The 14631-nt window shown below is 33.9% G+C and overlaps 1 protein-coding gene across 1 annotated transcript; it reads right to left on the reverse strand.

Annotated features, from left to right (window-relative positions):
- Positions 1-1634: 1634 nt before the first annotated feature.
- Positions 1635-6289, reverse strand: LOTGIDRAFT_159678 (hypothetical protein; the record flags this gene model as incomplete). Its single annotated transcript, XM_009054169.1, has 3 exons — positions 1635-1663; positions 3798-4122; positions 6272-6289. The coding sequence occupies 3 exons, from the start codon at positions 6287-6289 to the stop codon at positions 1635-1637; spliced, it is 372 nt and encodes a 123-aa protein (XP_009052417.1).
- Positions 6290-14631: the final 8342 nt, after the last annotated feature.

The following is a 14631-nucleotide window of genomic DNA, read 5'->3' on the forward strand; positions in this document are numbered from 1 at the left end:
TCAATTGTTTCATTTCATGCCAACCAAACGCATTCAATTCCATCTAAATTCTTCCTGAGTAGCGAACACACTTTAAACAAAGACTGTGTCCATGAAAACGGAAATTATTCAATGCCAACCAAAGTTAGTCATATCCGTGTTCATGTTGAGAAATCGAGCTGTATTGTATGATTGCTTTTTAACTTCTGTTTATAGTTTGCTGAATAGATCAAAAGAGGAGTGGGGCGACGACTGTGTCCGGTCGAAACAGAATTAATTTGTTCGATTTCGTTATGTTATATTTGGCAAATATGAAAACGCAAATGTGGAAAAAGGAAATTCAAAATCTAAAATTTTGAAGACAAAAAAGCCTCGGTATCACAAAAAACGTGCTCTAGTTACATTTTAAGCAGCGAAATATGTAGTTTGTTTGAACATTAAAGGAAGGGACAGATGTATCATTTGGATTTGGGGAGGGGGGGGGAGGGGGGGTTGAGTTGAGTCTTGAATATATATAAATAGTCATCAGAAGTACTAAAAATGTACGAAAATCGCATAATTGCTTCAAAACTATCTCAAACTATACTGTATAATAGGAAGTTTTTTCCCTATTTCTATAGATATCTTTTATTTATATACTTTCAAACACGGATAATTCTGGACACGCATGGATTTGAAGGCTCAAATGTCGACGGTGAGCTGTGAACAGTATTTCTGATTGGCTAAGCTAAAAAATTCCTGTTTCTGGGACTAAAGTATGATAGGTCAAAAAAGATGGCGTATCTGTCCCTTTAAATATAGAGACTACAAACATTTGGGTTGTCTAGCATTAAGACTGAATACAGGTTGTTTATACAATGTTTACTCTGTTATACCCTATACTTTACAGGAATATAAATTAGGTATTGTCACTCTTACTCTTAAAAAAAGCCATAAAATACTGTTGTTCGCGTTTACCTACAATGCATTCAGATATAACTGTCTGTACTCGTTTTACAAAATACAAAAGACGCCTATTTCTTATCCCTTTGATTGCAATTCGAAAAACATTATGCTAAAATCGCCCCCATTTCTTCAAAATAAACAAACTCTGTTGATCAAGCTTTTAACCAAACATATAAATATGACACTATGATTTGTATTTTAAATTTAATGTTTGATAAATTGAACATGTTTTAAATTGATAAACAGTTGTCCGCAGAACAATCTGTAATACTAAGATCCATTCATTTCTTTATATTGTACACTGGGTGGGCTTCCACTATAATTTCAAGACGTATATTACCAGACACTGTAATCTCTTCGTGCGAATGGGTATCTAAAGTAAGTTTATTTTAAAATTTTGTCGTAATAACTGGCACCTATTCTCATTTGTAAATCTTCAGAGAATTGGAAAATGGAGATTTCATACTCGGTCTTTGGTTTCACAATTGATCAGGACAAAACTGAAGTTTTCAAACATTTTTCTACCTCAAAATTTTGTTAAAAGGATATTTATTGGCAGAGTGTTCCATGTAGGCCTCGAAGTCGCCACAATTAGCCGAAATCGTCCGTCGTATTTTACTCACCAATCCTCGTCGAGTTTTTTTTTTCAAATAGTTGAAAACCCTTATGCAAAGAGAGTGGTCACGATATCGCCACTCGCCGTCGAAAATTTAATTGAGATTGAAATTAGTTTTATTCACTATAAAATACCAAAATGATGTAACACAATAAAAACAACAATGCATGTTATGTTATGATCTTAGACCCGGGACCTAGAACAGTAAACCAGTGCAAATATCTGAATACATTCAAGTATGTTCTGCACAATATATGTAATATAAATAACATTATATAGTTAATAACTGAATAGCACATTGATTTATTTGCAGTTGAACAAATCTGTCACATTTATTCAACTAGTTGCAAAGGTCAATCACAATCTACTGAAGTCAGTCACAATTTCATATTGCTGTTTTGTAACTATGCACAAGTATTTCAAAAGGCTTTTTTTCAGTAAAATGTCGAAACTCCCGTCCTTTAACTGACTCAGCAACCAGTACAATCAACCAGTACAAACAACCAGTACACCATATTACTGGGCTATTATTATAAATGTTAAGTGAATATAATATATAAGAAGCTGAAACCATCATCACCTGATCAATAGCATATTGAATAGATAACAGTTATTGAATAACAAGTTTTATATGGCATGTTTTCCTTATATCGTCTGCTTCATAAGTTTATAGGACAGATAACATTTAGCCTGCAGACATTTGCAAAAGATTTGAATCTTCTGAGTTTCAGATATACAATTAGATTACAATTTTTTTTTTTGATATTGTCGTAAACGAGACGAAAAATAATATCAGAAAAAACGAAATTGTTATCAAATTCTAATTAGAACTTTACCATCTCAACATTGACAAAATTTTGGACGTCAACAACAAGTTTTAGTCACTCTTTTCTTTATTTAAGCCACAGACAACTAACATTATGGCAAAATGCGAGCTAGTTAGATGCGGAAATTTCTTTTGCATATAACAAGTCACGTCTGTAGAAAACCTACACCTCTTGTTAGTGATGGATAAGTGAATAGGAGATTAGATTGATTCAAATAAATTCAAGATGCAATGTGCAATGATTTATAACAAGTTGGGGCGACCTGACCAACAAACCAACCAAGGTTATGTCAAACATGTTGCTTCAATCATATTATGGACAAGTCATCAGATCAAACAAATATCACACCAGAATGTGGCGTTTCCTTTAAAACTTGAGGCAAGAGGAAGGTCTGCAAGTTGTTTCTATGCTCAAAATAACTAGAAAAGGGCAGACAAACACATAGGTCATTTTAAAAATATTTTATTTTTGGCATTCCTTTGTTAATCTGCATGTTTCCTCACAGATCTTGGAATCATTTCCTGTATTGTTAAATTTGTTATTCTTATTATATCATACTTGTCTTATTTCTAGCGGCCTGGAAAACCTGGATATATTTGCAATAGAAACAGTTTATCCTTTTATTTTTATGATTTTATGCGTAAAATATGTGACCACTAGAAGTTGAATTTCTCTTTTATTTTGCACAATTAGATTAAATATGTTCTATGTATGTATGTTTCTTTTCTTTTTTACCTGTGGATTATTTCCAAGTTGCTGTTGTATAAAATGTGTTTTTAATATATCGATTCTGTATTCCATCTTTTGCCGCACCAATATAATACCGTACGCAACAATGCCAATCCCTCATGTGTTTTGTATATATCAGGTAATTGTATAACATTGTGAATGAACCATGCAACTCAGTAAGATGTTCAAGATGTTACTTACACCTTCCTCTCATGTTAAGATAACCTACTGAACGTGTTTTATCTCACCAGTATCTTGTTTCTGTAGATCATGTGCATTCTGTCGAAGATGCAGATGTGTTTTGCAGTGGCGTTTTGTCTGTGGACCCCATGAAAAATTCGTGACCCCTACTCGGCCCCTCACCTATTTTTCCCAGAAACGCCATTGGTGTTTTTGATACTTGATGTGAAAAGCAGAGGACATTTAGTGTACAGTGTTGGTTTTAAGCCCATTGTTCAATCCCATCAATAACAAAATGTGTTTTTGTCTTTTTTTCCAGCTTAGCTAGAGTATTATACCTCCGAAATCGTTTGATGGCTATTCTGCACAGACCGATTGAAACTGTGTGCTACTGGCAATAATGCCTGGTAAAGGGGCGTTCAGCATCTACCCACTAATGCCCAAGGGTACAGTTGGCGTTCTTGAACTGTATTAAATATTTCTGGATGAAGAAAGAGGGAACATTAGCAAACCGAACTTACCCTTGTCAGGTGTATTTGGTCTTTGTTCACGTCTGTTAAATCCTAAGTTAGAAAGCCAGTTCTCCATGGGGTCACCGTAACCATATTCAACCACATTATCATAATGGTTATTGTTAGATTCGTTTTGATTAAAGTCGTGGAATCCTTGGAACCCGCCAAATCCTCCACCAAATCTTCCACCAAATCCACCATAGGTTGACCTATGGCATCTGCCAGGTGAAGCCATGTCATGGTGACCCCCAAAATGGCGATGCCCTCCGCCATGATGACGACCATGACGTCTAAATCTTCCCTGATGTCGAGGCATTGAGACGACGTAGTAGCTCTGAAGAAGAGAAACCAGATTATAAAATTACTAAAGTCTTGTATTCAAACATATTTGATGATACTGGTCTTGTGTAAGAGGCAATCCTGTAACCTTTAATAGTGAAACACCTCTTAGTCGACAAACTATCGAACTAACGGAAAATTTCAGTTTTGAGGGGTTAATTGTCTATTAATTAGAGGGGGCCGGTATAGTAAGGTTTATTTTCTACGGATTGTATAGTGACCAGGTCTTTTCAAATATGCAGTTAGAGGGATTGCATTTTTATTTATTAATACAAATGCACAAATTTACTTAAGTTGACTACCCCCTTTGAAGGCTTTTATTCCAAATCTTACAAAACCTTGATTGTGAAACATTGTTCATAATATTGTGAAATATGGGTGGAGTAGTCTTTGTTTTACTCAAAGTGTAAATATAAGGAAAGCCAAAATTGCGCTTTATCAGCTCTGGCTAGCAATTATCTTTATATCTTATACTTGTAGTAAATAGTTCTATATTGGATCAGCGTATATTTACAATGACCTACAATATAATCTAGGCCATAACCTATAAACTATGGTCCAATACCCCTTTTCAATAAACCATAAAATTCTATAGTATTTTACTCATAAGTCATATTATTCCATAACTAAACAACCACTTCAAAATATAATAGCATGTATAGCGCTTATAGTAATATTTGTAACAACATCTTTGGGTTGAAAACAAACTATCAAATGGCAAAATTGGAAAGGGAGTTTTACGTCCTACTTTTCTGCGATGTAGTCATTTTCAATCTCAATTTCAGCTTCATGATTCAAATCAATAGGGATTGCACTACCATATCCAAGGGAAGGGCAACATTTGTGTAATTATTTACAAGCCTCTTATTGTATAATGCAACAGTTTTCTATCGATAAACCCCGATGTCGAATTTATTTTTAAAGCATACCACTCAAAAATTTTCATTACATCCATAATTTTAATTATAAAAGAAAAGGCCTCATATATTTCAAGAGAAACCTAAATCCCCAGCTCTTCCCTCTTATTGACCTCGTCGTCTGAAATGCTGATTTGACAGGCATACGTTTCCGTTTGTTATATACAATTGGATATTTAAATTCCACACCCCTATATTGAATGACAGTACACAGGTAATGCACCATCTTAAATATCTCTAGTGATGCACTTCAAATACAATTAAAATGTTAACTCAGTTGTCTGACAGTTTTTAGGGACGGTGAACTCATAAAATTGAAATATAAACTTATCTCTTTGTTTACTTATAAAATCTATTCGTGATATTTTCAAAGGCTGGTAGTTTTTAAACAATATTATAACCCACTACGCGTGTTGACGTTAATGAAAAATAGAAGATCTATGGGTAGGGAATGGGCAATCGGTGCGTATACCTTCCTCCCCCAGGCTTATATCATAGCGTTTTATATCTATTTACACACAGGTGGTTTAATTTCAAAGTTTTTGAAGTAGTGTAGGGTCATACTAAACTATGAGAAAATGTGTCAAGTTAGGATGTTTCATATTACAACAGAACATTTACTGGAGTAGTAAAATGCATTTTAAGTTAGTAAAAAAGTCTGAAATATCAATCAAATATTAATCTTAAACATTCAAAAGAGTTAAAATATCTGTGCAAAATATCAGCTTAAAAAACCAAATTATTTGAAATATCAATGAAATATCAGTCTAAAGACTTAATCGTTCTACAATATATATTAAAATTCAATCAGAAACATCAGTTTAAGTCCAAAAAATCCTAAAATATCACTTAAAGGTATCAAATTATTAAAATTTCTACTATAAGAGTCAAAAATCAACAAAAAGAGAAACAAATGAAATATCAGTCGACAGTGTCAAACCATCTGAAATATCAGTCTACAGTGTCAAACCATCTACAGTGTCAAACCATCTGAAATATCAGTCGACAGTGTCAAACCATCTGAAATATCAGTCTACATTGTCAAACCATCTACAGTGTCCAACCATCTGAAATATCAGTCGACAGTGTCAAACCATCTGAAATATCAGCCGACAGTGTCAAACCATCTGAAATATCAGCCGACAGTGTCAAACCATCAGAAATATCAGTCTAGAGCCAATTATATGTATTTCTGTGAAAAGTTTCTAGAAATTTAAAAACACTTACTGTACTTGTAGTATACATGGTAGGATTCCTGGCGTTTTTCAAAATACAAAAATTTTAAGAATACAATCTTATCAAAGGTTTTATAACACGGAACGAAATCACTTCGTACAAGATGCTAGATTTTCAACAAGTGTTAACAAGGTTGAGACTGCCGCATCTGTGACATATCACAATAAATAACAGTAAATCAGAATTCTGTAAAACACTACAGCAGTACACAAGAACGTGTTGCATAAAGTTTTTGGCCAATTCGTGGAAAGGTCACTCATTATAAAAGTTTACATTTCATTCGCTGAGTTTTATACAAAGAGAGGGTGAATGTTTAAGTTTGGGTGCAGCTGAGATAAAATAGAATCCAAAACAAACATAGACATATATGAGAAATTTTATAGGGCAGGCATATTATAAATCAAATATCCAATATAATCACACATTGTTTAAACTTAATCAGTTAAAGGGATTTTAAAGAGGTAATCTAATTTTTAAAAGTGTATCTTGGACACTGATAGCATCAATTTGCACCGTTCCAATTTTCAGACGTCTATGGTTCCTGAAATTCCACAACATTTTTTTTCGCTATATATGCTTTAAGATTAGTGACATCATCGAACACTTAGTTTTAGTGGAAATGCTGGAACCACAGATGTCTGATTGAAAATTGGAATGGTGCAAATCGATGCTATCAGTGATCCCGATACACGTACATTTTAGAAAACCTCTTTACTACCCCTTTAAAGAGACACACCGTATTCAATAGCGCATATTGTGCAGAAAAGTAGAAAGTAAAACTCTATTCATTTCATTTCATTTTAGAGAGAGAGAGACATAGTCTTTTGGGCCAAGGGAAGCATCCTGCACATCCTCTTTCGCCGACATACATACAATCAAAAGAGACACATAATCTAATGAATAGTTTTTGTCAAATTGTCGGAAAATTACTCAATTTGCATAAGGGCAATATATTACAAAGCATATCAATTATTTGGTCTACTCCATTGACTTCCACTAGTGAATTAAAAAAAAAATCAAGTATAAGTAAGTTGACTTGCAGAGATACATAATTGGTAGACCTAGTGTAAGAGTGAGATCAGATGACATGGTTATCGCCAACGAGAACACCAACCAGAGAAATTACTCTTATTCAATTAGATTAAAATACAGATCTAGATGGGTTTTTCTGTTCGTGTTTTATTTTTTTGCAGGTGATTACAATTTTCATAGATGATCTGTCGAGATTCTCCTTTGAGTTGTGTTCTGAGTAATGTTTGATCCAATAGCATCAATAGTTTACGCTAACCTATCAAGAACACTGTTTTAAGTACCAAGTGGCTCTTTCCCCCGGGTTTTTTTTTAACATGATTCTCGTCCACTTTCCGAGACTCCTCTGTAAATTTATAGATTTTCAGTCTAAAGTTAATGCTAATTCACTCATTTATATATTGTTGCTTGCTTAGTTTGATTAAAATTATATAGTTTGGTGCATTTTTAAAACAATTCTGGGAGTTGAAGGCCTCTTTGGCTTTGACTGGTTCAACCAGTCTCAGTGGTAGTTTAACAATGAAATTGCCAGAGTTCCTATTGAAGGTTGTTTTTTACTGAATATAGCATTTGATTAGTAGAATACTTAATAACCAAGAACAGGGGATTCATAACAATTTTTTCAGACCATGAATGGCAGGTGGAGTCACCGCAGAGAAAACAACCCGCATCGAATTCTTGAGAAAGTGTTACTTTAAATTAAGTAGATAGATATGAATGTTCAACACCTCTTCAATAACCTTCATCAACCGGTTATATTATATTGAGAACAGGATAAAATACTCATATTTGATAGGATATGATTGTATTAACGGTTGCCTCCTTATTAAACAAAGGCTGTTTTTGTAGCTATCAATTTCCCCCCGTGGGAGTTTGAATCAGCCTGATTACGTAATAGTTACAGAAACTTTCATTGAGACTTGTATGACAAACTAGATAAAGCGTATTCCCTTGGCTATAAAAGTTTTATCCTTTTTTTATCTACGTCCTTGTAACGGATATTCTTGAACACGCACCTTATTTTGTTTTTTACTTTGAATCAATGCAACTTAATTTCCAAGGTAGAATCAGGGTATGTTTTATTTTTAAATTGCTCTCACTCGTTCATCTTTATATTGAATGTATTTGCCCACTTCCTGTTCGCTCCTCATTCTATTAATCCGAAAACACACAAAAAATAATTCATATTTTCATCAAATGTAATCAACTGTCAACATTCGACATGGAATGCAACGATTTGATTAGATTGTACGTTAGCGAATACAACCGATCATAGTCCCCCGTTTACACGTGCACTCAAACAGTCTTTCTGTATCGCTGTATTCACCAACTTTGTGATAAAAAAAATTGCATTCAAGGAATTAGACGCAGTTCGTAATAACTTGACGACTTGTGAAGATGGTTAACAGTAAACGAGTATTTATATGTTATGATAGGACCCGTTAGAACTGAATAATATGAGTTTTGAAGTTTTTGACGATTCTTCATATAGGTTTGTTTACATCCAGAACTGTCCGCGTTGATCTAATTCTGATTATCTATTCTTTATGACGTATTCAAGCTCGACAGACTTTCTTGCCCCAATCACGATAATTACCAAGTAAATAATTTTATAAAATTACACTTAAATGCATTTTATCTTTGCAAAACTGTTGTGACCTGTTAACAATAATATAAATTCATACTTTTTGTTGCATGCAAGCCTCAAAACCGCTTCTAATGATTTCAAATGATACCTTTGAAAAGCTAAACGCCAGTCTAATTACAATTATACCAAACTTTCGTTCCTTTTTTTTATTTGCTTTTATTTTTAATATAGCCACTTTTGTTAGGGTCTAACGACAGCCCCTTTGAACCTTTTAATACAAGCACTGGAGAGCTAATAAAACAAAACGGAACGAAAGTTTGAGAGCAACCCAATCGGCGGTACAAACAAGTCATTGACCGTCAAAAGGGATTTATGACATGATAAAACTAAGTGGAGCGCAAAATATTTCCAAAGATTAGGTCTAAGTAAATATTTTCTGCACCTATTGAAAGAATTGACCCACATTTATTACTATATTTTTCGACCTTGGTAGAAAACAGGTTTCAATAATTCTCGCCAGGAGCCGGTACTAGTTTTATAGTAATAGCATGTAATAGTAAACCTACAATTATATACTGACAATGAAGCGATAAAAATATTTTTTGAAATTATAACGAGATTTTTTAAATATACGTTAAATTTTTTTAAAATTCAGTAATCCAGAACTGGCGACGAATTTCTATGAAACGTGCGCTTCTTTAACCTCAGTGATGTATAAAATATTTGTCGCCAACATCGTAACATAATAGCTATTGTATACTTATCACTTTTATCATTGTATATAAGTCAGTGAAAAACGTAACCAGAAATTTAGTATGAATATGTTTTAAGGCTATGATGGTTACTTTAGATATCTAGGCAAAGGAAAGGAGAATTCAGTTGGTTTTTTTTTTGGATTGAGTAGAATTCGATACAAAAAGGGAGTGGAAACTGTCAACCAAATATTCCGATATAAACACATGAAAGATTGTCCTCGGGATTGTATAATACGGAGCCCCTAAGGCGCAATTTTTCGTTTAAACGAATTACTCATTTCATTTAAACGAAATACTTATTTCGTTTTAACGAAATACATTTTTTATTTCGTTTATAAGTTATTCGATTAAAAGAAAAAAAGTATTTCGTTTAAACGAAATCGTTTAAACGAAATAATTATTTCGTTTAAATGAAATAATTATTTCGTTTAAAGGAAAAATCAATTAGTTTATACGAAATATATGACGTTATTTCGTTTAAACGAATTAATTATTTCGTTTAAACGAAATACTTATTTCTTTAAATCGAAATATTTTACAAAAATACGGAAAATTGCGCCTTAAGGACTCCGTAGTATCATTTGAATAAGGTGTGGTCTCTTGCCTATCAGTTTGTACATACAGTTTGAAGATGATTGTTGATTTAGTCAACAACCCATGAGATTTTATCAACTTTAATTCTCGATGTCTTTCTGGCATACGATAAATTTATCCAACATATTAAAACGCTTTAGCAAGAGATTCGGACTATCAAGTAAGCAGTGCACAGAAGTCAAATGATATCTAGATTTTACAAGATTATTCTTGCATTAACTTATCTCCAGGTTACGCAGTATAATAAGCCTACTCTTATTTTTTTACATATACATATAATATTTCATAAAGTTTTTACTCAATTCGTAACATCAAATACACCATTATTACAAAACAACGAATCAAATATTTATTTTACATGCAAATAGCGCAGGTCTACGAAGAGTTTTGAACTAAACAATAACGAAACTCAGCAACCGCAAATTGAGATGAAAGCGATCATTTTTCTTCTAACAAAACAGTTGTAAATTAAGTAAATAAAAGACACAGCAGAAATAGAACGTAGAAAAACTGTGGCACTTTCACAAAATTTATCAAAAAGCGCAAACGTACAATTTTTGTAATTCATGAAAGTATGTAAAACAAAGCACAAAAAGATAATGACATGTAGTGAAAAATATAAAAAAAAATATCTGCATAAACCTTTAAAAACATGGAAAAGGCCCATGAAATTTTGTAAAATATATTCGTTTTTGAAAACATGGATTTTGATTGCACCATTTAGAAAATGCATCAAGAATTCAAAAATATTTTGATGGCATTTCTAATTAATATTTATGATTTCTCGACATTCAGTGAGCTATCTTTGATAACAGGATAATAGAACCCTTACCTTCTAAGTTATATATATAACTGTTGATCAATTCTCCTTAGAGGCGTCCTTATAGAGGCGTCCCTATAGATTTATGACAGAGCTCTGAATTATCTAAAGTTATAAATAATATGTTATGGTATAAAAGGGTTTAACCAAATCAGGATCCTCAAACCTGTTTACAATTGTATGGGGTTGTAACTTGATAGGTAACAGTTCTGCATTAATACATAGACTTACGATTTTAAGCGTTGAATAAATTAAATGAAATTAATAGAGATTTACGTCCTACTTTGCTGCACCTTGTGGGCTAATGAAGACGGACAACGCCATGCAGGGTGCCATAAGAGAAATTTTGCCAGGACAGCGGCCTTAGCCTACTCTTTTTCGATTTAAAACTGTCGAGTGATCTTAACGTGCACAGCCTGTAGCACACAGGGTTTCGGTTGTCCCATCCGAACGACGCTTTTTCCATGCCAGCACCTCTTACCTGCATCACTTACAGGGGGAAATCGGGTTGAAAAATCCGAAGGTATTATCTCGACCCATGCCGGGATTTAAGCGTTGAATAAGGATTGTGTATAATCATAGTAAAAAATCAGTGAGCTTGCAACTTATCAGGAATTACACACGGATGGTTATATTGGTTGATTACTGCCTGTGCATGCTAATCAGAAATCAGCTGTAATATGCACATATCAATATTCTTAGACCTGCACTGTTAAGCTGTGGCTCAGTGAGTTAGACGCTTGTTCGCTAACCTGAAGGTCCAGGGTTCAATCCCGGCATAGGTCGAGATCATACCTCCGGATTTTTCAACCCGGTTTCCTTCCCCCTGTCAGTGATGCAGGTAAGAGGGACTGACGTGGAAAAAGCGTCTCGTCGTTCACATTACGATGGGACAATAAACCGAGGCACTGTGTGCTACAAGCTGTGCGCGTTAAAGATCCACGACAGTTGGAAATCGAAAAAGAGCAGGCTAATGCCGCTGTCCTGGAAAAATTTCCCTCATTGCACCCTGTATGGCGTTGCCCGTCTTCATTAGCTCACATGGTGCAGAAAAGTAAGACGCAAAACTTCATTTCAATTTTGCACTGTTGGAGTTGCTAAGGATTTGGATTGGATTTGCTCTTTTTTACGTTTTTATTGAGTATGCGTTTGAATTTGAGTTTGCGTTTGAGTTTGCGTACACATGTAATTACAGCTTAACGTATTGTCGTATCGTGCAAGTGTATGGCATTAGCATGTTATAGGAATTTCCTCTTCCGACAAAGGTCAAGTGTTCGCAATCGTTAATCTTGATAAAAATGGACATTTCTCGCAATCCACACCTTTCTTAAAGTGATACTACGTCTTAGAATTAACATACAATTCAAGAATTTTTAACATGGCGAATAAGAGGCAGTAGATAAATCCAAAAAACTTAGTAATTATCCATACATATGCAATTAACTATTGAAAAACGCTTAATATCAAGAGTAAGCGTTTTTCAATAATTACTTAGTTTTATGAATTTACAGGGATTCTGTTGTAACTTTATGACACCAGGTAAGCTAACTGATGAATATATACTCATATTGACCATTTCGAGAACTTAAATTTTATGTTCATTCTAAGAAGTAGTATCACTTTAAATAATATATAACAAAATATAACGAAGTAAATGTAAGTATAAATTTAACCTACCCTTTATATTATATCAAATCTACACAAATCAGTGATAGAACAGTAACACATATTATTAGCACGTGCTGTTAAACCCCTGGTATATATAGTACTTCCCCTCTCAGGTTGACAGTCTCTCGGCGGCAAGATAAAGCACAAAGAAATTAGTTTTTTATGAACAATATTAATGGGGTATATTAAATATTATTACAATCGTAAATATGTCGTACTGCTAGCTGGTTATTCCAGTTTTCAAACAGATAGATGTTTCTTTATTATTAAATATATTAATTAACTTGTGTAGCCACGTGTCATAGCCACAGGGTTTAAAATTATATTTTTTGTCAAATGTTACCGGCATGTACCTATCCGATTCATAAAGACACGACAACAAAAACAGCGACAAACATGGTATTATTCCAAGAGCCAATCTAGAATAGAAAGACAGGTGTCCATGGAAGGATTAAACGGCCAAGCGCCGGGAACCCACTGATGGGTATCAATATGTTAAAATAGATAGGTTTAGCCCATACCCATTCTAACCTCTGAATACTGCCATTGTGCTTATCTAAAGGATGGGTTTTACATCCAAACCACCAAACCGCCACACCCTGAAATTAAACCTTGCACTGAAACCTATGCGGTTTGAGTGATCGTTTGGTTGGGATTTTAAAACCACCCTTATCTACCACATTTCTCACTGGCATTCCTTAATGCGCCATCTTAAATTAAGGGCAATAAATAAATTGTGGGTGACTAACACACCCTGTTAGAATAATATTAAGGAACAGGATTGGCGAGTACAATAGAAATCATTCCACGAAGGTAAGATTGAAATCAGATATAACTTCTTCGTTTCTTAATTATTTGAATAAAATTACATTATGACAGTAAAAATATGGGTATCTAACCTTTTTGTACATTTACATAAGTACAAGTGTTCGATTAAAGGTCTACCCTAGATTTGCCACTATGAATCTTAACAGAAGGAATTGGACATGGCTACAATGCCAGATATCTTGAAGCTAACGTATGTGTAGCACAATGACACTTTATGCTGTCAGAATGAAACTCTATCATTCGATTCGTGGAGTTATATTACTATTTCACATTCAATTGAACCAATTAGCAAAAGCAATTGAAAACTAGAGCCACACGTGGCACAGAGTGGGACTTTGCAAATGTAGCAAAATGCTAAAGACTCTGAAAAAATCAACCTTCTACGATAATTACATCACGCGCAAGAGCAGTCTAAAGTTGAGAAGAATTGTTTGTAAGATTGTTATAACGGAAGTAAACAGCCCTCACAAATGAAAGTATAAGAAGATAGCCAAGGTCAATGACATTTGACATTGAAAGGGAGACGGTCAACAAAGGTCAAGGTTACGAGATACAAGTCATCCAAATTTTTAATTATATACGGCTATAAAACCGGAAGTTGAGATAGGACAGCAAATATAAAAGTATAAATAGATAGCCAATGTGAATGACCTTTGATCCTACAAAAATCAGGGTCAAAAAAGGTCAAGGTCAAAAATTGAAAATTTTGAATTTTCAAAACCTGTTCCTTTTTTTGAACTATAAAGCTGAAACAATCGAACTTCTAAGACAACGTGGCTCAACGAATGAAGTAATTGTATGCAAAGTTCCATTTTGAACAAATGTAAACGTTGCGAGTTATGTCCCTTGCCAAAATTGTCAATAATGAGTAATTTAACCCGGATGTGCTACGCCCACCTCAATTTCTTTTGCATAGGTTAATTGATATTCTGAATGTTATGTTGTGTTCCAAATTTAAAGCTTCTACATCATACAGGTCAAAAGATATAGGTCAACAAGAGTCAATAAAGGTCAAAATAGAAAATTGAAAATATAGAAATTTCAAAACCCGTTCCTTTTTGGAACATAA

Source organism: Lottia gigantea (assembly GCF_000327385.1).
Source record: "Lottia gigantea unplaced genomic scaffold LOTGIsca_21, whole genome shotgun sequence".
NCBI classification, from domain to species: domain Eukaryota; kingdom Metazoa; phylum Mollusca; class Gastropoda; family Lottiidae; genus Lottia; species Lottia gigantea.